The 24,820-nt window shown below is 41.1% G+C and overlaps 1 protein-coding gene across 4 annotated transcripts in view; it reads right to left on the bottom strand.

Moving 5' to 3' along the window:
- Ntrk2 (neurotrophic receptor tyrosine kinase 2) overlaps positions 1-24,820 on the bottom strand; it is a 346,711-nt gene that overhangs the window by 72,251 nt on the left and 249,640 nt on the right. For all 4 annotated transcript variants that reach the window (XM_063243697.1, XM_063243700.1, XM_063243701.1 and 1 more), the window contains 2 exons: positions 9,426-9,598; positions 4,607-4,841 (listed from right to left, as the gene is read on the bottom strand). In XM_063243697.1, coding sequence (XP_063099767.1) covers positions 4,607-4,841; positions 9,426-9,598 — 408 coding nt within the window. The remainder of the gene's footprint in view (positions 1-4,606; positions 4,842-9,425; positions 9,599-24,820) is intronic.

Below are 24,820 nucleotides of genomic sequence, written 5' to 3'. Positions count from 1 at the left end.
GAAAGGTGACTTCCGATGTTTGGGCTCTTCACTGACCAACAGATCACATTCATTTTAAGCATATGTCAGACCCAAACATGAAAACAGCCAAAATGCACATTAACATTTTAAAAAAAGTATTGATAGTGGCATGGTAATGAACCCAAGGAGATCCTAGGTCTTCCATGGGCAGAAAGTGACAAAGTCTGGTTCAAATGTTCCTTAAATCTCAGTCTTTGCCCATGAAGGGAAGGAATGAAAAAACAAAATTGAGGACTGGTACTGCGGAGGTGCCGATTAAAACAAATCAGAGAACATATATACTAGGCCATCATGTCAGGCAGGCTGCAATGCAAAGGCAGTGTTCAAAGTCTTCCCTTCACTGGGAGTGTGTAGTTGGCTGCATTGCAACAGGGTGAAAGCCACTTTCTTTTTCTTTCTTTCTTTCTTTTTTTGTCTTTTTTGAGACAGGGTCTCTCTATGCAGTTCAGGCTGGCCTTGAGCTCACTTTGTAGCCCAGGCTGGTCTTGAACTCACAACAATCCTCCCACCTCAGCCTCCCGAGTACTGGAATTACAGGTGTGAGCCACCATGCCCCGCTCGAAAGCCACTTTCAGGTGCTGGTAGCTTCCTTGTGACAGAGGACCGACCACCACTGGGCCACTCCTACCATGATGTCATAGAGCATTGGGCCCTACACAAGCCAGCTCACAAGCCACTATGAACAGAAAGCTTAGGTTTCCTAGTGATATTGATTCTTTACTAAAGATAAGTAACATGTGACTCCTCCATCTAGTTGACTCCCTTCCTATCACCCTTCTTCCATAACAGACAGCCTGAGTAAACAGAAAATGCCTCCCTCTTGACTCCTGCAGGAAGGGTTGTTGCACAGGTGATGACAGCCCACATCAACTACTGCAGGTGAGGACCTGGGAGTTTGATGTAGGCTGTCAAAGAGGACAGGAATAAAATAAGGAAGAAAAACTTACTGAAGGCACCGACAGGTGAGAGACCTGGACTATAAGGAAAGTACTCAGTGACAGAGAAGATGAGAAAACGCCACAATCAGTGATCCAATAGGGGATAATGACGCAGAAGCCAAAGCACTCAGAGACTGGCAGACACACTAGAGTTCTACAAAACCCAACAAGATTTCTGCGTGTTCATTTGACAAACTCACAGAATGGACAGCTCAGAGTAGACATATCTACAGAAGTAGATTTGCTACTTTAATGAGCAAAACCATTCCTGTAATACTTTAATGAAACCAAAAGGTAGACTATCATTTTAAAATTCTAGGGAAATTAAAATAAAACTCATAATTTCTTTGTCCTTGTGGCTGTTACTCAATGGTCAGATCTCCCATCTACCATCTGCTTCCTATCCCTCCTTCACATTCCCACTGGAGAAGAGGCCAATGTAAGGCTGATTCTTCGCTTTGTTCTCAGTAAAACAGGCAAACAAAACCTCACAAAAGTACAAACCCTACAACTGTCACTGAATAATGACCACAGGGTAAGGAAGATGAAATTAATGTGATCTCCAATGCACATTTGTTAATAATTGAGACAGTTCCCAGAACATTTAACAAATAAAGGAAAAAGAAATCATTACCTCCTTCAATCGATTTAGTAGGATCTAGTACTTCAGGATCTCATTGCCTAAGTGGGGGGATTTTCTCAACAAATGATAGAACATGGTGTATGGTTAATGCTGGTGTTTTATACTGTGTAAATGACAAATATTAACTTCTTATGTTCATAATGATGGCTACAATTTCACTAGCATTTTCCTTTTCAAAAGTTTTCTCTCTTTAGTTATAATTTATAAATCATAGTATGTACCCTTTTAAACTACACACTGTAGTATTTTCTCTTGTTTTTCATTGTATACTCACAGTGTTGCGTAACTGTTACAACTGTGTAATTCTGGATCAATCTTTACTCCCCCCACCAGAAGCCTTGAATCCAGGATGGGTCTCTCTTCAACCTCCTATTTCCTTATTGCCCAGAAACTACTAATCCACTTCCTGTCTCCATAGGTTTTTCTGCTCCAGACATTTCAACTCAGTGCAGTTGTACAATGCATGACATGTGGTGTGTGGCTTCTTCCACTAAGTATATCTTTAAGAATGACCCATGTTGCAGCATGGATCAGTACCTCATTCCTTTGTACTGATAACTATTATTCCATTGTACAGGTTACCACATTTTGTTTATCTGTTTATCAGCTGATGGGGAGATAAATGTTTTCTACTCTTTAGATAGTATGAATAATGCTTCCATTAACTTCTATGTGCAAGTTTTTTTTTTTTTTTTTTATTGGTACCAGGGATCGAACTCACAACCACCTGCTTGCAAGGCAGGTTGTTATGCTGCTGAGCTAAATCCCCAGCCCCCTATGTGCAAGTTTTTTGTGTGAATATATAATTTAAATTCTCTGGCCTATATGCATTAGATTAAAATTACAGAGTTATATTGTGACTCTATGTTGAACATTTTGAGGAACTACCAAGGTGGTTTCCAAAAGAGCTCCACTACAGTTCATTCTCACCCTGTGAAATTTCTCCACATCTATACCAACACTTATTACTATCTACCTTTTTATTATATCTTACCCATCAGTGGAAATTGATGTATCATTGAGGCTCTTCTTCATGTTTACCTAATGACTCATCATGCCAAGCATCTTCTCATGTGCTTACTGATCATTGGATGGTTTGTTTGGAGAAATGTTATTCAGATCCTTTGCCCATTTCTGAATTGGGACGTTTATCTTTATAGTGTTATATAGTTAAATATTTTCCAAACTTATTCTCTGAATTATTTTCCTAGAGAATCATGCTGAAAATTGTGTTCTACCTAGTTTACCTACCTTTGTTTAGGGAGTAAAGAGTATCATTACTTATTTGGGTAATTATTAGGCTGACACATTTATTGAGTACATACTTTGTTCCAGACACTTTGAAAACTTTACTCAGCTATTGCTAAAGAGAAGCCCATTGCTTGGGTCCCTAAATGTTCAGAAAAATAAGCAAAGCTGTTCCTGAGGAAAGCACTCGTGTGTTTCTCTTTTGAGACTGAAAGACATCCTACTCCCACCTTCTGCAAGGAAGCAGAATTAATAAGGCAGGTACTTCTCTTGGTAGGTAAAGCATTTTCAGGGCTTGAGATGTCTGGAATGAGTTAGTCAGTTTTAGATTCAAGAGATGTGCTTCACAATTCCATTTTGAATATTTGAAGTAAAATTATGAGTTTGTTTCCTGAAAATGCACCCAAGAGAATCTTTTTCAATTTGCTCTCTATTCTTTCTCGTAGCACAAAGTATGAACATGTTTACCAAGGAGGCAAAGGAAAAACCCCCACTAAGCAATCTGCAGAACAATACACAGCAGACAGTGGGTTCATTTTCTTAAACCAATTGTAGTAAAGTTAGCTCTGCTAAAATGTAGAGGCACTGGAGATCAGGAAGGTTATAAACCAAGAAAACACCTCCTAAAACTAACCAATCATCAGAAGAGAAAAGGCAAGGAGAGGCCTAACTTTCATAGCCCAACTTTTCCATGAATGGTAGTTAAATTCTATGTCCCCTCCTCTTAGGCCATACACACCCACATCCAGGATTCCTACTCCCTCCCTATTTCCTTCTTCTTCCCTTGGAAGTTGACCAACTCAAGCAACAAAACCAAACAGAGGGTACAATCTGATGTAACATCACCCCAAACCTTCGCTATATCAACTTCAACATTTCTAGAAATGCCAGTCTTTATCACACTCACACTCCCAAGATCTCAGCTAGCCCATCTAACATTCCCAGGAGGGTGATTTGGAGTAACCAGGGGATTGAATTATTGCCTCTAACTCTTCCCCTTGCTGGTTTTATCAGTGGAACCAGTGTCAAGTTACACAGAACTGTTCAGGGACAGGTCAAAACCTTTCACCTCTCACCTGGTAGGGCCACCAGCTCTACTACCACTTTCAACCAAGACAGTTTTGTGAGGCACCTCCCACAACCTAGTATACCATTACTCCTGCAAATAAGACCCAGAACAAAGGCTCCAATATACATAATTAAACCTAAGCTCCTGATGCCTGTATCGTCATGCCTACCAGAAATCCACCCAAGCCCTCAATTTCCTCTGGAAATTCTCCAGTGGAAGATTTATCTCTTGGAGCTGTCACACACTGCTCTGGGGAAACAAGTCAGGAAGGGTATCACGGGATTAACCATGGCCCTATAACATTTACAGGTTGAAGACCTTCCCCAGTACTTCAGAATATGACTGTCTTTGGACACGGGACTTTGAAAGCTGTGATTAGCAGAGGGGAGGGGCTTACTCCAACATAACTTGTGTCCTTATAAGAAGAGAGGAGATCTGGACATAAAAAGAGACATCAGAAGCTCGAATGCATTAAAACAGGCTGAGGACACAGTAAGGAAGTGGCCACCGGCAGGCATGGAGATATGCCTCAGAAGACATCACATCTGCCACCCCCTGACTTTGCACTTGCAGCCTCTGGCACTGTGAGGAATACCTTTCTATTGAGTCTCCTGGTCTGTGATATTTAGCACAGATACTCCACCAAACAGGCACAGTGGGGATCTCCAAAGGAAAGGAGCCACTCACCCTGTAGTAGTCAGTGCTGTATACATCCCGGGACATCCCAAAGTCACCAATCTTCACCAGTAGGTTCTCCCCAACAAGGCAGTTGCGGGTGGCCAAGTCGCGGTGCACAAAGTGCTGGGATGCCAGGTAAACCATGCCTGCGGCAATCTGCTGTGCGATGTGCAGCATCTGGGACTGGGTCAGCTCTGTGGGTGGGTTGCCCTCAGCCATCAGCACTGCATCAGGTCCGTGCGCCCTGGGGAAGACATAGAGGGAGACACAGCTAGAGCCTCAGCTCTGACCGGAGGGTCTATCTGCAGGCCTCACATCCAGTGCTGTCTGACTTAGAACAAGGAAGGACTAAGATGATTCACAGCACACTGCTTCATCTCTAAAGCTGCTAGAGCTCCTCATGGGTGGAATTTCAGGGTGGCAGGACCACTTCAATGCTGACAGGATTGTATTTGGGGGACTTCAGAAACCTGACCAGAGCCCCTGACTCCAGAAGCAGAAAATGGTCCCAGTAAAAGGAAATGCCGGGGACCCAGGCTCTCCTAAAGGCCAGAGCATCCCAGAATCCTGCAGATTCCATCCTATCCACCAAGCCTTGCATTACAGAGAGGCAGCACTGAGCCCCACACTGATCCCTCTGGGTCTCAGCACCAGTGCCAGAGCCTTCAGTCTACCTCATCTGTGGCCACAAGAGTTGTGCAGCTTCCTGCTGCCCAGGTTAGCAGAGCACAATGGTGTTCTTGGCCAGGACTTGCATGCTCAGTGACAACCACCACATCATCTGGACTACCCTCTTTATAGCCCTGTGCTTATTGTGTGCCTGGATAATACGTAGGAGAGCTCCTCTGAACCATTCACAATTATTCCCTTGCGTGGAGAAATCTATAATACAGTGTATTTTTTAAATCTTCTTTTTCTTCTGCTTAACATACCTGCCTTTTTCCCAGCTGTGTGAAGCTGGGGCCACTGCAATTCTCTCAGTGGTCAACCTTGTGGATACAGGGTATATCTCTTTTCCCATCTTTATTAGGCACAAGCTCCCTCTACAGAGCACTTTTCTTGTCTTTTTCTACCTTTAATAAATGTAAAATTGCACTGCTATTTGTGCTTGCCTTGACCAGTTCTCTGTTCAGGTCAGAAAGGACCTAGAAACCACTTACAGAAACCACTCAAACACAGCGACAGTATCAACATGGAATTTGAATCCAGGCCTAACACAGTTGCTGTGTGACTTGCGGTGAAATGACCTTCTTGGGTTTGTTTCTTCATTGTAGAAAATGAAGATACTAATTACCTGGTTGGTTTTGATGGTTTTGACATTAGAATGAACTGAGACTGTACAATGTTTCCCAGGCTTTCATTGGAAAGTCAGAAAAAAAGGCTTCCCCTGCTCCAAAAAGCAAAACATACAAACAAAAATATCCACTATTTTTTTAGAAAAAAATATGGACAGGTGGTAAGAAAAAACGAATGATGCCTTAGTAACACAAACTACTCTCTCAGGGACAGTTAATCAAGCCCAACTATTTAGAGCATGGCTGCCCTGATTTTGGCGACCTGACTGGGGGGACGCTTCCACATCTTAAATAGCCGCTTCCACTGACTGCACCCGGATTGTGAAGCATCCTTTTATTAGCTGATGCCTCTGGACATATTCTTGGAGTAGAAAGTCTTGCTCCAAAAGGAGGGCAGACCAGGCTTCTGAACTAGTTCCTAGGAGAAATATCACCAAAGTGCCACAGCAGCCTCTGCCTTCACTTTCAACATCATGGGAAGTGGAGACATGCTTCCCCTCTTCCCGGAGGACACTGCGACATGCTGCTCCTCTTCCAGGAGAGCACTCCTCAGGGTGGAGATGCCCTACTCCACCTGGAGCTGTGAGGAGCAGTGCCAAGGCCTGAGTAGGAGGCTCCTCAGCCTTCCATGGCCATTGTCCCCAGCATGGCTTGTAGGTACCAATTCTAAACACTGGTTTTTCTGGTATTCTAGAGCATACCACTTCCTTTCTGATTTTTAAAATTAATATAAGCTTATGTACTTCAAGATTTAAACTAATCAACTTATTGAAAGATAAGAATGATGTGTATTTGCAGATATAGTGGGATTTTTCCATACATGTGTACAATGTGTACTGAATTGAAAAGCTGTCACAGACTATGGACTTGGAAATCAGGAGTTTAAATCTGGTTCTGTCACTTTTTAACTGTATGACTCAGTTTCCTCCAATAAGTCATGGGAATCACAATGATATTTTATTAGATTTATGCTTGTTAACACATTTAAAGTGCTTGTAAATGTACACCATAAATATCAATTGAAATTTCTTGAAAACCACTTAGCTTTCTCCTCACTTGAGGAGAATTTTCAAGTGATTCTAAAAGGAAAAACTGAGCAGTTTTCCTTGGAAACAAGGATTGTGTTTTCCTCCTTTTTTACTACCCTACCTAGCACAAGGTCTGGCCACGCTGGGCTCAATATGAGCTTTTGGATGGGTAAGAAGGATAAAGAGATAACAGATGACATCTGTCTCTGTCAGGCAGTGCCAAGGATATGCGGGACCATACAGTAGCAGCTGTATGCCAAGTTTCCTCCCAATAGAGGACAGCCTATCCTTGTAGGCATCATTGCATCTTATACCTGAGCACTGTATGGCAGCACTCTTGTTACCAACATTTAGCAGATTCTGAAATCAAGCAGGGTAGGTTTCCAGCTGCTTCACACCCGGTGCAGGACACCAAGAAACAACCAGGTACCTTCTCCTTCAGAACTCAGGGAAGAGACAGGGAACTGCCCAGCAGAAACAGAAAATGAGAGAACCGCGCTGCAACTCATTACACACACATGCACATACACACACATACACAAACACACATACACATTATAACAATAAAAACAACACATATACACTAATGACTACTCAGAAGCATTTAACTGCATACAGGTGGATACTTGTGGATTATACTATAACTTTTGGAGAGGAAACTATGGCAGAGAAAAATAGTCCAGAGGATGATGGTTATGGGTTACCTTCCCCTACAACAGTCCTCACATTTGCTTTTGAGGGGCACATTATTACTCCTTTTAGAGGTAAGGAAACTGAGGCTAAGAGTGCAGGCAGACAGTCTGCCTCTAGTATCTTTCCTTTTTGTTCTAAGTTATCCCATTTACCAAGGTACCCAAGGCAGCACTTTCTAAGGTGAGAGCCTGCCAATATTTAAAGGAAATACATTTTAGAAACAGATAAGACTTAAAGAGGATCTGCCTTGGGCTCCCTTGAGGGCAGACATCAGTGAAAAAAGTAAGCTATATGTCCACATATGAGATGCCAGCAACTGATGTAGGAAAGGAAGCCTCTTCCCGGGCCTCCCAGTTCACTACTGCGACTTCTTGAGTCTTTCACTTCCTCAGTTTCCATGTATCACTTCCATTTGTGCCTTAGATTAATAGAAATAAAGATATTACTTGACTTCTTGCACTATGGGGTTCCTGGCTCAGTGTGCTTTCTCTCTTCCCAGGATGAGAAGGTTCACTGTGGGCCACCCCAGGATGACCACCAGTTTCTTCTAGCTTATCAAGCCCAGCTCCTCTTGTGACCTGCCTCACCAAGGCAGCTGGTTTATCACTGCCAGCAGAAGCCAAGTGTCTGCCTAATGTGTGCATTTTGATTGCACCTGTGCTGGAAGACCTCTTTATTCCTTCTAGTGCCACTCTCATGCCACCCTGCCAGCTCTATGCTCCTTCTAGGGAAGCTGAGATATTTGACTAGGAGATGTGAAGCTCAGATTCACTTTCACCTGTGACTGGGGACAAGTTCTTGTTCATGCTAACCAGTACACTGTCTCCTCAGGAGTCAGAGCCTCTTGTGTTGTGGAAGTTGGCTTTGCTTTGCAAAACAGCTTTACTTCTGCTTCAGGTGGGTTATGATCTCTGTAAGCTGCTGGCTTACAGAGCCTGGCTTACCTGGCTTACCTGGCTCCGGACCACCTCCTCTCCACACCAGAGAGAGGGGACTTCCTAAGAAGCTGAACCCAACTCGACTGGACTAATGCTAGGGATTTAAGTGATGTTAATCCTATTTAATAACACGACGACTCCCTTTGGTGGTCATCACTTTTCTCTTCCTGACTGCCTTTCTTCTAGAGACTGGGTACTGTGAAAGCTCGCAGGTTGAAGCTGTTTGTGTTTTCATGACCTTGAGGTCTCAACAATACCTGTGATCCAGAAGCTTCAGTGGCTCCATTATATGTTGTTTCACCTCTTCATTTTTCCCTTTGAAAGCCTTTTCTTTTTTGGGAGCATTGTCCTTTCTACTGTATATCCCCTGAGCTATGGACCTGCTCATCACACAATAAAGCCCAGGCAACACCCTTGCAGTGCTGAGCCCCGCTGCTCTTCGCTATGCCTCTCCCCTGGTTCATTGTATATTCTGCTGACCCAGACTCCTCACTCCCACCTGGCCACACCTTTCCTAGACACTTCTGGTACCATGGCTCTTATAGTGTCTTGGGCTTTGAATAATGTTCTCTTGTCCACTTGTAAACCTTCACAGACCTGCTAAAGCACCCATCTCCAGAGCATATGCCACATAATACGATACACGCTCCTTACTTAGAGCTACTTGCTTAGCTCTAATCTTAACTGGAAAAGAAGACAGTGTGGCCTCTTTCTTCTGTTCCTTTCTCTGGCATCTGTGAAGACAGTTATTAGGAAGGGCTATTCTAAAGAGAGGAAGGTTCCCCTTCGGGAACTCCCTGTCCATGCTTGCTGACTGTTGGAGCTAGAAGTCAGCACTCTCTTCAAACCCAGCTTCCCTTCTGGCCTCCATTACCTAAGGAACTTGTTCAGGTCCCCATGCTTCATGTACTCAAAGACCATGATGAGTGGGTCGCCTTCCACACAGACGCCATAGAACTTGACAATGTGTTCGTGCTGGAGATTGGTCAGCAGCTCAGCCTCGCGGTGGAAGTCCTTGCGTGCATTGTCGCTGGCATCCTTTAGTGTCTGGGGAAGAGATGCAGAGGAGGAGAAAAGTAAAACTTTTTAGCCCATAGCATCAAAGGGCAAACTGATCAACAAAGAATTTCATCAATGGATCCTAAGAATTCTAGAAGAGAAGGGCATTTATCTCTTTTATTGCACAAAAGATGAGACAACAGCCTAATTCCTCAGGAAATAATGATTAATTAATAATTAAGCTATTCCTTGGGTGTAGGCAGTGCTTTACAGAACACCAAGCACTTTCACAGATGTTCTCTTGTTGAGTTACAGATAGGAGCTCATTTTGCAGTTTGCACATCTTTTAGCTCCAACCTGAACCTGGGTTTACCATGAGCTTCCTTCTTATTTTGTCCCTTTTAAGCTGCCTATGAGGATGTATGAGGCTCACCTCTGTCCAAAGAGCCTTCATAAAATCTTTATCTGATGAAAAGACTCAGAAAAAAGAAAAATATAATGAGACTTCCTGGACTATCTTCCCACTTCAGCAAGGATTGCTTTGCCAGTCTCTGTATAACATGCTAAAGCCTTCTCCAGCCTGTGTCCCTCCACACAGGTGGCTCAAGGAATGTCCCCATATAGTGAGCTTCGAGAAGAGGGGTCACATTGCCAAGATAAAGAAGCCCAGATGCATCTCAGCTTGACTCAGTTTTCTCCAGATCTCTGCTCAACCACTAAGCTACCGTGGGGCTTATGTTGGTGTCACACACAAAGGCTGAGACGTTTCACAGGCCATCATCAAATCAGAGCTGCCATGGAATCAAGAAGACACTGGTCCCAATCCTGACTCAGACACTCATGGACAGATGAGAATATGAGACAAAAAATAACTGTAAGTCACACTCAGAACCAATGTCCTGAAACCAGCTCCTTGGCACCTTCAGCCAGAGTGATCACTGACATTCCCCTCTCAAAATGAGTACTTCTGCTCTGTGAGACCTGCATCTGCACAGGTGACAATGAGCTGGGCCTCCCTACCTTGCATATTCCTCTCTTTGAGATGACAGCTCAGGTGCCCTTCTCATATTGGGGATTGAGTAATGCCCTATCCCAAAGGCTTCCATAACCTGATCCCCAGAATCCGAGCACTAGGTGCCTTCCTTGGTAAAAGAGACACTGTAATCTGATTTGTTAAAGATTTTGATGTGAGCAGATTAGTCTTATTTAGTTGGGTGAGCCCAGCACCAAACAAGAATCCTCATACATGCAAAGATAGAGGAGATATAAGGACAGAAATAGAGGTGTAAAGGGAGAGATGATGCTATGTTGCTGACTTTGAAGGAGGAGGAAGGGACCACAAGCTAAGGAATGTGGGTAGCTTCAAGAAGGTGGATAGACAAGAAATCCTAGTACTTTCAGAAGGAACCAACCCCACTGACATCTTGACTGGAGCTCAGTAAAACTGATTTTGGACATCCGACCACCAAAAATGTGAGAGAATGAATTTGTGTAGTCAGTGAGCTTTTAGTAACTTGTTAGAGCAGCCACAGGAAGCTAACTCATGTCTCTAACAGCATACCTGCAGGACTTAGCTGCCCATCACTTCACTAGGAAGTCTTACCTAACTACCTGTGACCACAGTCACAACCCTGTGGCTGCGTGAGCCCTTCTTGAGTGACTTTCCTAGATGTACTTCACACTTCTGTCATATTACTGGTCATTATCATCAACAACCATACAGCCTGACTGTGTTGACTTGCTTGCCTGTGTATAGACTGAGCTTCTCTGGTCTCCATACCTTTATTTCTACATTGCCAGCCCTGAACACTGCACAGGAAATATGGTGTGTTTTATTCAACAGGTGCTTGTGAATCAATGATACGGGTCATAAAAATCAAATGTTAAGAGCAAAAGAGTTCAAAAGGGGAACAGTTGCTTCCAACTAAGAGACAAGGATAAGGGGCACCTGAGGTGTCTCCCGGTAGAGGTGGCATGTGAGTGTGTGAATCTCTCCTCCAGAGAGACTGCAATAGGTCATTGTCACAGTTGATGGAGAACAGGGACATACACATTCCCTCAAATACGACATTAGAACAGGATGGAAGTGCTGGCACTCATTGAATTCATATGACTGCTGAGCTCAAATGTGCATTTAATGTCCCAGAACTCTGCCATGTGCCTGTCAGTCACTTCCAAAGTGGCTCCTTCTGGGGAAGTATCTGAGCTGGGTCACCGGTGAACACACTGATAACTGAGAAGGAGGTGAGTGGCAGGGGGTGAGGGTACATTTCTCACAGTATGTGTCAGGGTCCACACCTGAGAGGTTTGGCAGAGGTGAAGCTGATCTGTGACACCATTTCAGCAGAGCCTCCTCTAGCCAATGGGATGAACACACAGAGCTGTCTGGAGTGAGCAAGTCACTGGATGGGGACAGCTTCTGGAAGGGAGGACAAGCATGGGTGGAAGTTCCAAGGTCTTTTAGGGGCCAGACAGTGAGACTTCTCCATTGTTTATCCCTGAGTCCACTGCATCATGAATTTTCAACATAAAGAGGACATCAGTGTATGTGCAGGGCCTGCTAAGGCAGCCCCAAGAAAGCCTTAAGAAGGTAGGGGCCAGGCATGGCCACCAACTGCTGTTGGTGGTCACAGTGCCCGAGTCCTAACTGCCTGTTCAGCAGTTCTCTTGCCATTGGTGACCTGATGCATAAAGGCACAGATCACAGGCATAGCCTCTGCTAGGTCCGTGGCCATGGCTTCTTGAGCAGGTTCTGGAATCACTTTGCTACCTTCCCTTTGGCACATGGTTTCTAGAAGAGTCTTGACAAGTGCATAGGCTCTGCTTTGGAAACTGAGTGGAGCTGGATTCTCCAGTGCTCAGAAAGGCATAAACGCTCGTGCACCATTGCCATGGAAATAGCACAGGTCGTCATTTAACAACAAAATGACTGGTGGCTGAGATCTGGGGTCTGGATCTTTCCCTTGACCCTAAAGAGACAGAACTTGTCACAACTGCTCTGCCTCCAGATTTAGTTTAGTTGAATTCAATTTACACAATTCTTTGTGTCCCTGTTTTTAGGAAGGGGAAATATGCTTATCTTAACAGCTTTATTTAGGTTGGTTTTACTCATGAACATGCTTTTGGTGAGTGTAAAAAAAAATCTCCACCAACTGTTTTGGTGAATTTCTTAGTTGTAAAATAGCAGATGCGACAAGGAGATGGAAAGGGAAGAAATGGAGACATGTATTGTTATCAGCCAGGTCCTTTCCCTGGGCTCACAGGACAAAGCACACACACAGCATGTCTCACATGTGACTTGCATTATGGTTTGGATGTGATTGTCTCCACTGCTCACCTTTGAATGTGAAAGTGTGTTCTAGTCTTCCTTCTATTAAAAGTGCCAGGCAACTGAATAACTCCTACCATACAAGGTGTGAACAAAGTAATGATAAAGAATTCTAGAAAGGAATGGAAGTGAACCATCATCTGAAAAGGCAGAATGTGAATCCACCTAAGAATTGGAAACTAAGAAACAGCCAGAAAAGGACACCAGGCAAAGGACCCTGATTCTTGGGCTGAGGGCGACTGTCCAAAGTACTCTTATGGAGGCTGGGACCAAACCTCCATTCTCCTTCTGGTCGAAGTACAAATCCTCCTGGAAATAGCTTAGGGTTGAAAAATCCAGGTTGAAACCTTGGCTCTGCCTTAGAACTCTTTGAACTCTGGGTTACTCCCCTCTACAGTGAGGGTATCTGTATCACTCACCAGCCCAGGTCACTGGAAGAATGGTGGGAGTTGTGTCACTTAAGATGTCTCTACCAGGGTCCTTGAGAGAGAAGGACATTTATGTGACTTACATTTGCAACCTTGCTTGTTTTCAATTTGTTCATATAAGGGTCGTCAGAGACCAAGGGATCAGGCACAGAGACCAGCCCAAGGCATGAGGCAGTGGTGTTGACAGCCAGTGTCTTTTTCCACTTGGCAATTTATCTCCTGAAAGCGTCAAGCCACATCTGGAGATTCAGTCATTGGTCTACATCTCTGCCTGAGACCTATTTACTTCATCCAGTTGCTGGTCTGAGATGCAGAGATAGCTTCCTTCTATAGCCTTGACCAGTGAGTTGGAAAGGTGTGGATCGACACAGGTCATTCTTACAAGGCATGAACAGACCCTGCATGTAATTTTTCTGTTCAAGTTTTAGCTGTATAATGTAGAGCTGAGAATGCTAGTTTGTATGTGTAGGGTAGCGTAAGAAAGAGAACAAGGTTTTCTTTCTGGAAGTATCAATCAGAAAAATTAATAGGCAATACTTCCTTGCCCCCATGATAAATTTCTAAGGAAAGTGGCCTGCTTAATGCAATGTCAACTATTGTTCTTCGGTAACATTTTTTCGCACGTAAGAGAGATTTTACTATTCATAGGGGAAATGTATCTCACAAACCTGACCTACTTCTATATGCCTATCCATTTTTGTATGTTGGGTCTTTTTTCTACATTATGACTCAATTCTATTTTAAGAGATTCAGAAAAATATGGTGGTAAAATCTCAGGCAAAATCATCTCCTAAATTTGGCAGTCTGAGAACAGAATTTTTAAAGGGTAGAACCACAGCCAGACAGCAGCTTCCCACCCTGACTTGCTTCACTTCGGTCTGATGTTAGCAGGCATATTCACCTAGCCACTGAACACTGCTGGCTTCTTACTCCTGCTGACCGCCTTGTGCCTTCATTTCTTTTGTTGGTGGTGAATTTCCTAAGACTCAGAATCTGCCATCCTTTCTGAGCCCCAGGTAGAGATCTCATCCAGAGCTACACAGTAAGATTACCTGGAGTATGTGTCTGTTTACACCTGGAGTTATGGAGTAGCACGAGATAAATTCCAGCACAGAACTGAGGAGCTAGTGAAGGTATAAGTAAGAGAAAAAAGGAAAATTGAAATTAAACCAAATTATGGAAGCAAAATACCAAGGTCAATGAGAAGCTTGAGAGGCAAGAAGCCTTGTCCAAAATAATGATGTAAGAGGATATTGAAGACAACAAAATGATGCTTGAAAATACAGCTGGTTTAAGTAGAAACAAGATAATACAGAGATTGTGACTTTAATGGAGAATGTTTACTCTCCTGAAACCTTGCCCAATATGGTAGCCAACAGCTACATGTTACTGATTACCATTTGAAATGTGGCTACTCTAAATGGAGATGTGCCTTAGTTTAAAAATGCACATATGAATTACCAAAGTTGAATCAAGAAGGTACAAAAATTCTAAATAATCTACTATCAGTCAATGAAATTGAAAATGTAAATAAAAACTGATCAACAAAAAAAGGTCAGGACTTGACAGATTCACTGATTGAATTCCATAAGAAATTTAGAGAAGATCTCATGCCACAACTCCTCAAACTCTTTAATGAAATTGAAAGGAAAGAAATTCTCCCAAATTCCTGGAAGCAAGCATTACCCTGATATCAAAACCAGAGAAGGATTCAACAAAAAACAAGATCAATCTGCCTAATGAACATAGATGCAAAAATTCTCAGTAAACAGAATGTAACAAATCATCAAGAATATTATACACCACAACCAAGTGAGGTTTATCTTCAAAATGCAGGGATAATTCAACATATGTAGATGAATAAATGTAACATACCACATTAATATACAAAGATAATATCACATGATCATCTCAAAAATGCATAAAAGCTTTTGAAAAAGTCCAACACTCATTGATCATAAAGACCTTACAAAAAATCAAAATAGATGGTCTCAACCTCAATCTGATAAAAGCCATCTATGACAACAACAGCCAACAATAGCCAACAATATACTAAATGGACAAAAATTGAAAGCTTTCACTCTAAAATCAGGAACAAGACAAAGATGTTCACTATCAAAATTCCTGTTCAACATAGTTTTGGAAACATTAGCCAGAGCAATTTGACAAGAGAGAGAAATAAAAGGAAGGAAGATAGGAAAGGAAGACTGAGGACAGAAAGAATAACATCATTGGGGGCTGGGGATTTAGCTCAGCGGCATAAGTGCCTGCCTTGCAAGCAGGCAGTCGTGAGTTCGATCCCTGGTACCAATAAAAATGAAAAAGACAAAAAAGAAAATGAAAAAAAAAAAAAGAGTAACGTCATTATTTTTTGAAATACATGATACTTTAAGATGATCCAAAAAACTCCACCAAAAGAATTCTAGATTTAATAACCAAATTCAGCAGCAAAAGTGGATACAAAATCAACACTCAAAAATCACTAGTATTCTTGTACACAAATAACAAACTCACTGTGAGAGAAATTAGAGAAACAACACCTTTAACAAGAGCATCAAAAAATGAAATGCTTAGGAATTAATCTAATGAAGGAAGTAAAAGAACTTTATGATGAAAATTACAGTGCTCTTATAAAAGGAGATTATAGAGGATATCTGAAAATGGACAGATATCCCTCATTCTTGGATAAGAAGTACTAGCGTGGTGAAAATGTCCATACTTCCAAAACTGTTATACAGATTTAATGTAATACCAATAAAAATAACAGTACTATATCTCACAGAACTAGAGAAAATAATTCTGAAATTCATTTGGAGCCAGAAGAGATCTAAAACAGCAAAATAATTCTACACAACAAAGGCAAAGCAGGGGGCACCATGATCCCCAACTTGAAACTATATCACAAAGCTACTGTGATAAAAACAGCATGGTGCTGGCAAAAAAGCAAATCTCAGGATCAAGATCAGTGGAACAGATTAGAAGATGATCAAAATCTCCAAAACTTCTCAACCATCTTATCTTTGAAAAAGGGCCCAAATACCTTCACTGGAAGAAAACATCCTTTAATAAATGGTGTTGAGAAAAATGGATTTTCTCTATCAAAAGTTAAACCTAGATCCATAGCTCTCACTATGCACTAAATTGAAATAAAAATGGATCCAAGGCCTAAACAGTAAATTAGAAATATTAAATCTGCTATAAGATAGAAATATATAGAACTCTTGAAGACACAGTTATAGGCAAAGACTTTATGAACAAAATCTCAATTGCACAAGACATATCAAAAAGAATCAACAACTGGGATTTCACCTTATTAAAAAGCAAAAGGAATCACCAACAGGGTGAAGAGACAACCCACAAAGTAGGAAAAAATTTTACCAGCTGTTCCTGAGACAAAGGACTAATATTAGAACATATAATGAACTGAAAAAAATCATATTCCCTGGATTTAAAGGCCCAATTCAAAAGCAGGCATCTGAAGTTAATAGACATGCCTCAGAGGAAGAACAAGCAGCAAATAAGTACACAAAAAAGTCCAATATCACTGATCAGTTGAGAGATGCAAATTCAAAAAACACTGAGATTTCATCTCACTATAGAAAGAATAGCTATTATCAAGGAATCAACCAATAACAAATGCTGGAGAAATGTGGAAGAAAAGAAACCCTACCAGTGTTGGTAGGAGTGTAGACTGGTGCAACCACTGTGGAAATCAGGGTGGATACTCCTCAGAAAACTAAAAGTAGGAATTCTGTTTGATCCTAGCTATTACCCTTCCTGATATTTTCCTTAGAGAATTAAAAGCATCATACCACAGTGATATAAGCATACCTACATTTATAGCAGCACAGTTTTCTATACCTAAATCTTGGAAACAGCCCAATAAACTAATGAATGGATAAAGATTTTTCTTTCATATATAAGGCAGTACTACTCCACCATAAATGAGGACAAATGAGATATTTCTATGCAAGTGGATACATCTTGAGACCATATTCCTAAGTGAAATAAATCAGACACCTACGTTTAAACATCACTTGTTTCTCTAGTGTGAGAAACCAAAGGTGTAAATAAGGATGAAAATGGATTATAGATATTGATAAATAGAAAGAAAACATTCAAATGGGAAGGAGAAAAGGGAAAGGGGAGGGAGAAGGGAAGCAAGGGAATGGAAAAAAAGAGAACGGAAGGAAAAATGCAAACAAGGTGGAAAACAGGAATTAAAAGGAGGGGAGGGAATTGGGGAAAAGCATGAATCAAGACATATTACATACAGCTACAAATTCTACCTATGATTAATGTGACCATTATGTGTATCTAACATGTACCAATAAATTTAATTCAAAAATAGATACCATCTTTTGGAAATTTGGTACAAACAAAATAATTTAAAATATTTTACTAATCTTTAATATTAACATGTTGATATGGTAATACAGATGAATTAAACTATTAATATGGTTTATATGTTTCTTTTACCTTTTAATTGTGCATAATAGGAAATCCAAAATTATGAACACAACTTGTATATATGTGACTCACATTATCTTTCTATTGAATAGCAATGTTCTACTAAAGCTATGTCTGTAGCCTACAAAGAGGGTGACCTCTGTCTTGGAAATGTTGGAAAACATTTCTAAAACAAAAATACTGAAGTAGAATTGAAGCAGACACCTTTCTTAAGATTCTTACAAGCAATGACCAGCAAGTATTTACAGTAAGCTTTGGCCACAAGTTTTCTAAATAATAGGTACTTCCCTAGGAAAGATAGAAGTATCTATGAAATTCTAGGATTTTAAATGAATTCTATGAATATCTATGAAATTCTATCTATGAACAAGTGAATTTAGGAGGAGTATATTTTAATAAACTCAAGAAAGAACTTGATTAAACCAAAATCTCAGAGACAGAGTACAGTAAGTAGCTCCCCAATCTTTCTAGAAATATGAAGACTGAAGAGCTGTATGAAGATAATAATGACCAGAAACACTGAAATGATGCTGTCTCCATATTAGAAACCAATACAGCATATGTATCAAGTAGGTAAATTATACGTAACCAGACTTTCAAAGGGTTTTAATTATGTACCAAGTGACAACCTCAAACACAAGATTCATAGCCACATATTGATTGCTACTGTCTTTATTTCAACAACCATGCTACCTCTAAGGGTTCAAGTCCAACAAGTCCACTATTCAAAGGTGAACACGAGGCGGAGTACTAATTCACACACTTTAAAATTACTGCAGTAATGGGAAGGGGTTGATGGCATATACTTTGTAGATCACATCAAGCTGCATATTAGAAAATGTTAAGTCTTAGGACGACAAGCAACTTATTGATAGCAGCTATTACATTAGAAAAACACAGAATCAAAAGAACAAATCAGAAGTTGACACCAACATAAGCAGGTGCAATATATTTCCAGGCTTTGAATACACCAACATAACATCATCCAAGATAATTTCACTAGTCTTAGTGAAGTTGATGGTTCAAGGTAGATCCTAACTTGATTATCAATTGGTTCAACACATTTAAGTAAATCACAAGACAGTACAAGGATTTCAGGGCACATGTTCCATAGAAATAAAGGTGTGGAATGAATCCTTCAGGTTTTATGACAGATAAATTCTTGTTAGAGTAAAGGAACTAGAGCCTCACTGGTCCAGTGGCTAAGATGTGGTGTTCTTGCCACCATGTTCCAATTCCAATTTCCATTTAGAATGAAATATTTTGTTTTTGTTTTAGCTTTTCAGAAAAGATGTGAATACAATGGTGGTAACCCAAAAAGAGGGTCGCTAAAGTGACTGAGAAGATGAAACCCAGATCCCCAATCAAAGGTTAAAAGCTGAAATTATTGGGAAGGAATACTAGCTGTGCAGCTTAATAACTAATTCAAGTGCACAAGAAATTCTTACAAGAAAACCTTAATTTTAAATACACATGAGCATGTGTACACACACACACACACACACACACACACACACACACACACCAGGAAAGAATCCATTCACACCAAAGAACAATAGAAATCTATAAAACAATGAAAATCAGTATACTTTTAACAAAACACTGTTTACAGGTCCTAGACATTTGTTAATATGGAATCAACAGTGCTTTGTGCAGCATTATATACTGTTAAAGTATACAAGTGGTCAAATGTACAGTGAGTACTTAAACTAAAGCAAATATAAATAAAAGAAAAAAGGACACATTGCCATTAATCTCCCTCAGAACATTCCTCCTGTAAGCAATATCCTATGTTATTGCTACTTTCTGGGGCCATTTTTGGAAGGCATCTTTGTCATGTCTTCAGGAGGTGTGGTAAGGAAAATAGCAAATGTTGTAGCAGATAGGCAGGTTCACAAAAATGTTATGGTGCATCTTATCCACCTCATTCACAGGATCTGATGTCCTGCAACCTCTGGCTTCCTCAAAGTCAAAATGACCATACAAGGAAAACCTTTCGAATTGATTCAGGGCATCAAGGCAGTGATGACAGCATAATTCCAGGAACTCATGAAAGCAGGCATCTAGGATGGCTTTAGAGAGTGGCAGGAATGATGGGGTGTGTTCACAGTGAAGGTGAGTATGTTGAAAGTAATTGACGTATGTCTTTTACTCTAATAACTTTTTAAAATTTAAACATTCACCAAATTTTTCAATTATACCTCATGCATGAACTGTTAGGGTGGTACTGAAATATTCTTTTCAATTAATAAATAATCTTGGCATCAACTTCTGGTTTGTGGGAACAAAAATTTCACATATCAGCAAGAATGGAAAAGTAGGGTGGAAGCAGGGTAAGAGGAAGAAACGGGAGAGGCACCTCAAAATAAAACAAGATGCAAGGACTGACATGATTGTCATGAAAAACTAAAGATGAAAAAGAGCCCTCTGCCTTAGAGATAAGCATGGGCACGGTAATGGAGTCAGAGGTCTCCTGCTGCTGTTTCTCATCTGTGAATGTCCTATTGTTCCAAGAATGCAGAAACCAGCTTTTATTTTTGACCTGTTTCACACATTCTGAGACAGGTGGCCTTAGTTGCCTCTTTTCCTGAAGGTGGCAACTTTGGTAGCATGTGACATCTTGGATGATTAAATTGGAGGAAGGTGGCATGGCACAGAGACTAAGTGGCACTGTGGATGACAAATTGCAATAATTGGACCCATAGTATTTTGCTTCTTGAGGAAACAGTGTGAGTCATGGAGACATTGCGAGTGGTAGTTGTTGTAGAGGCAGCAGCAAAATATTAGGCAGAGATAAGAGACAGTGGCACCATATCAGCAGAGAACCCAGAGGAGAGTCCCCAGAGTCTTCCATGAGAAGATAAATAAAGCACAGTCACAAGGACTGCCTCAGATCCTGAGCAAGCTCTTGGAGCCCAGCTGTCTCCATCACAGTGTGCTCTATCTATCTCCAGCTGTCATGTGTGTTCTCTGTCACTCATTTATTTCTTGTAAGAGCTCTTGCCCTCTTCCTTTGTCTATAGCATCCCTACTATTATTCCAGGGAACTGATGTTTCCTTGTGTTCAGTCCAAGTGTGCTAGGTAGAACTGACTCCATCTTCCATTACCAGGCATGAGTGTGAGACCCTGACCTGCAAAACCGGAATGTTCCATTCCAAGGCTGAGGATCTGGTAAACCAACATGAGCCAGGTGACCGGGAGATCAGGAGTCGCCCCTTAAGTTTCGTGTAATTGTTGGGAAAGGGGAGGTCTCTTGCATTTGGGTTGCAAGGATGAACATTTTTTTTAATCACAGTGTATGAAATCTACTTGAGAATAAAGTCAAGATGGAGGAAAGCAGAACCAAGGGATAGGGATAAAGAAAGAGAAACAGAAGCAGAGACAAAGTGTTGATTCTCTGGATCTAGCAGTACCTGAAGCTAGTAGAACAGTAACTTGGTTTTCCAGGAGCATGCATTCCTAGGAAATAATAAATTCTTTTTTTTAGCTTAAACTAGTTTAAGTTGGATTTCCAGTTAATATTGTTTGGTTCTTTTTAGGAAAGCTCATTATGAGGTTTTTCTTGTATTTTCCTGAGATCAACACACTCCATCAGGAATTCAATTTTCCTTTTCCAGCTATGCTATTGAATTAAATTTCTACTTGGAAAGATATGAAAATGCCTCATCTGTCCATATGAATGAACATCACTAACTTACTACTTCGTATGACTTGATAAATGGCACTGTGTTGAGTTTCCTCATTTTGGTGACCAAGCCACACATAAAATTTGACAAATGGAAACATGGCGCACTATGAACTCTGGACTGAGTCTGAGTCTAGGCTTGATATTAGATGACCTCACTCGAGCAATTTGACCTTGAATGAGTCATTAATCTTCCCTGGTTTCCAGTTGCCTTCTTGGCAAAATGAGAGCATCAAGCAAAGAATATCAATAAATCTCCGTATTTATGTAGTTATTCCATTACTTATAAAGTGATTTTTCATTGGATTGCATTATTATATAGCATCATTCTAGTTTCTCAGCTATGACTATCAATAGTTCACCAAATAATTTTCTTATCTAGAAACACCAACTGCCAATTCTTTACTGTATCAAAAAGGCTCCTTTTCTGTGGTCAGTATGTCCATCCATCCATCCATCCATCCATCCATCCATCCACCATTTACCTACCCATCCCTTCATTTATTCAACAAGCTTTTATTATCTACATATCAGGCAATGTACCCAAGGACTGAGTCCTACCCTGGAGAATATTCTATAGTAATAAGGGAGACAAACATGCATTGCTATAGTTCACCACAGATGTGTATAGAATGTGGATGCTCTGACAAAGGCCATAAAAAACAAGTACAGAGGCCTTAGTGACATATGCCATGGAGGTCTGCCTTGGCTGCAGGACTGGGGATGAGACAAAAGCAAGTCAAGAGCAACCTGAACTGAGAGCTGATGAATGAGTGGAAGTTGCCTGGACCAAGGGGTTGGCAGGGACCACTAAAGATGACAATGGCACCGAAGTGTGAGCTGTCACATTGCACATTGACTGGACTATGGGTTCATCAATTAGCTTTTTCTAAAACCCTCGTTGGAGAAAAACATCATTATTTCCTCTGCTGGGAAGAACAAATTCAGAAACATGAGAAATAAATGTTCTAAATTAGACACTAAAAAGGTGCCTGCCAAATGCAGATTTCACCAGTGTTGCGCAAAGTCTTCCTTTGTGGCACCTTGGACTCCTGTACTCCTTAGGAAGTCATTCAACTTCTCTGGGTCTTGGTTTTGTCACCTATTGATGAGCCTTAGGTTATATATATATATATTTTTTTTTTCTAAAGTCTCTGTCATTGTCTGTATTCTGTTTCAAGAAATAAACCTCTATTAGTAGGGAGGGAAAAATAAATAAGGCCAAAGATCCCATGAAGCAGACTTGTGGTGACATTTAAAAAACAAACAAACAAAAAAATCAGCTTCCATTTCATATTCAAAGAAACGTTTTAGGAACTGCAGGTTAGATAGAGCCAAAAATAGCTATCTTACAGCAACAGTTAATGCGGGAAAACTGTTGAGGCACTGCCTTGGCGATTGAGTTACTTAAAGGTAAAGAACTCTTTTTGATCAAAGACTAATTATTCGCGTCTCATCCTCTGTGTGGCTTCTTTGACTGTAATTCAGTGGAAAGGGGAAAATGGTTGACAAACCCAAAACACTGAAACACCAAAACTATCAAGAAAGGAGCAGTCCAGTTGCATCCTGGAAGGCAAGAGGTATAAGTGAGGCACGTTCAGCCCCCTTGTGTCCTTGAGTGCCTGCAGATGCCTTTGTGCACTCACATCCTGAGCTGGTTCCTATGGCTCCCTTGAGCTCTTAGATCATTTGGGAGAATCACCAGAATTTACAGGAATCTGACATCTGTCAACCTGAGCATGAAGCCTTGCATTTCAAACTGAAGTCAGCTCTTTCTAGAGAAGGAAAAAGGACAATAGCTGCTACTTCTTAGCATGCATAATCAATTGCTGTAAGGTTGCTAGGCAACAGCAAAAAGACTGTCAAACGTGCTTGGGTGCCTCTTGTGGAAGAGCAATAACCCTGGCAGCCACTCCACAGAGGTGAGAGGTTGCACTGTGCTAGAAGGTGCGCTCAGTTCACTTCGATCCTTACAGGATCCCTTCACTGCATTCAGGGGTGAACCATGGACATTTTCCTCACGGGCTCATTTAGCCTTTGGATGCACTTTCAGTTGGCCAGAGCCCCCAGAGTGAGGCGTCAGGCTAGAGAGAGGCAGCTCTGTGAGAGGGCCATGGATTATTCTGGTCCAGTTCACCCTGGAGCTCCTGGAGGATCTGACTTGTCTCTTACATGAGGGCTGCAGCCTCGGAATTCCAGGCAGTAGACATAGGAGCCTTCTCTGAAGCTGGAAATTACTCTAGCTAAGGCAAGCAAAACTGCTGGTTTCAACACACATTAGCATTTGAGGTCACGGAGATAGAGCCTCTTAGGTCCACGAGCATGGTTCTGGGGTGAATTTTCTAACCTGCATGACCTCAGAGCTTCCTGTGTGAGATGATAATTTCCTTTAAATTTGAACAAAGAGGAGGCCAGCAGAGAGAAGTCAGGCATGATGAAAAATTGAATTGGGCCAGAGCTTAGCAGCACAGTGCCTGCCTGGCAAGCACAAGGTCATGAGTTCGACCCCCAGAACCAAAAAAAAAAAAAAAGAATCATATTTTCTTTTTATTTTTTAATTCTTTTATTAGTGTGTCTTCAATAGACAATTATTCATTCATCTGGAGAAATTGGTACTTACACACATCACATCTAGGTCATTTTTACTCTCCACAATCCCATCACCTTCCCATCTCCACAGATTCTACCTCCTTGTTTCCTCTCATCTCTCTTTTATTTTGCTCTTTAAATTACTTACATTTTGGGTTTCTCAATTAAAGAAACCATGCAATTCATAGTCTAGTGTCTGATTTATTTCACTCAGTACTATGTTCTTAAGATTCATCCATTGTTCTACAAATTACTCAAATTTGTCATCTTTATGACTGAATAGTACTCCATTGTGTGTATGTGCATGTGTGTGTGTGTGTATGTGTATCACATTTTCTTTACTCATTCATTTGTCAATGGGTATGTAGATCATTTCATAGTAGTATTAGTCAAAGAACAAACATTTATCATTGATCTCTAGCAACATATTTGGTAAAGTCAGGGGAGTCAAGTTCAAGATGAGGTTAGGGCTATAATTGAGATTTATAGCCCTACAGTGAGGGACCTCATTGACAATGATTACAAGACATATGCCCAAACAAAAGCAAGCAGTGGACAGGAAAATGACTTTTCCTAAGACCATCCCAGGCATCTGGTTCTAAAAACTGCTAACTCTGGCTAACCTTTCATTGTCAATAGTAGCATCCTTAAAGTTCTGTCTTAGCACATGTCCAGACAGAAACAGAACGTACAAGTCAAGAAGGTCCTGGATTTAGCTATGCAAGATCTTCCCTTTCAGGACATCACAGGAGGTAGAGAGCCATAGGTA

Source organism: Cavia porcellus, unplaced genomic scaffold (genome assembly GCF_034190915.1).
Source record: "Cavia porcellus strain 051 isolate PalLab524CR breed Dunkin Hartley unplaced genomic scaffold, mCavPor4.1 scaffold_2, whole genome shotgun sequence".
In the NCBI taxonomy this organism is placed as follows: domain Eukaryota; kingdom Metazoa; phylum Chordata; class Mammalia; order Rodentia; family Caviidae; genus Cavia; species Cavia porcellus.
The sequence above is the reverse complement of the archived record's forward strand: the minus strand, read 5'-3'. Positions and strand labels throughout refer to the sequence as shown.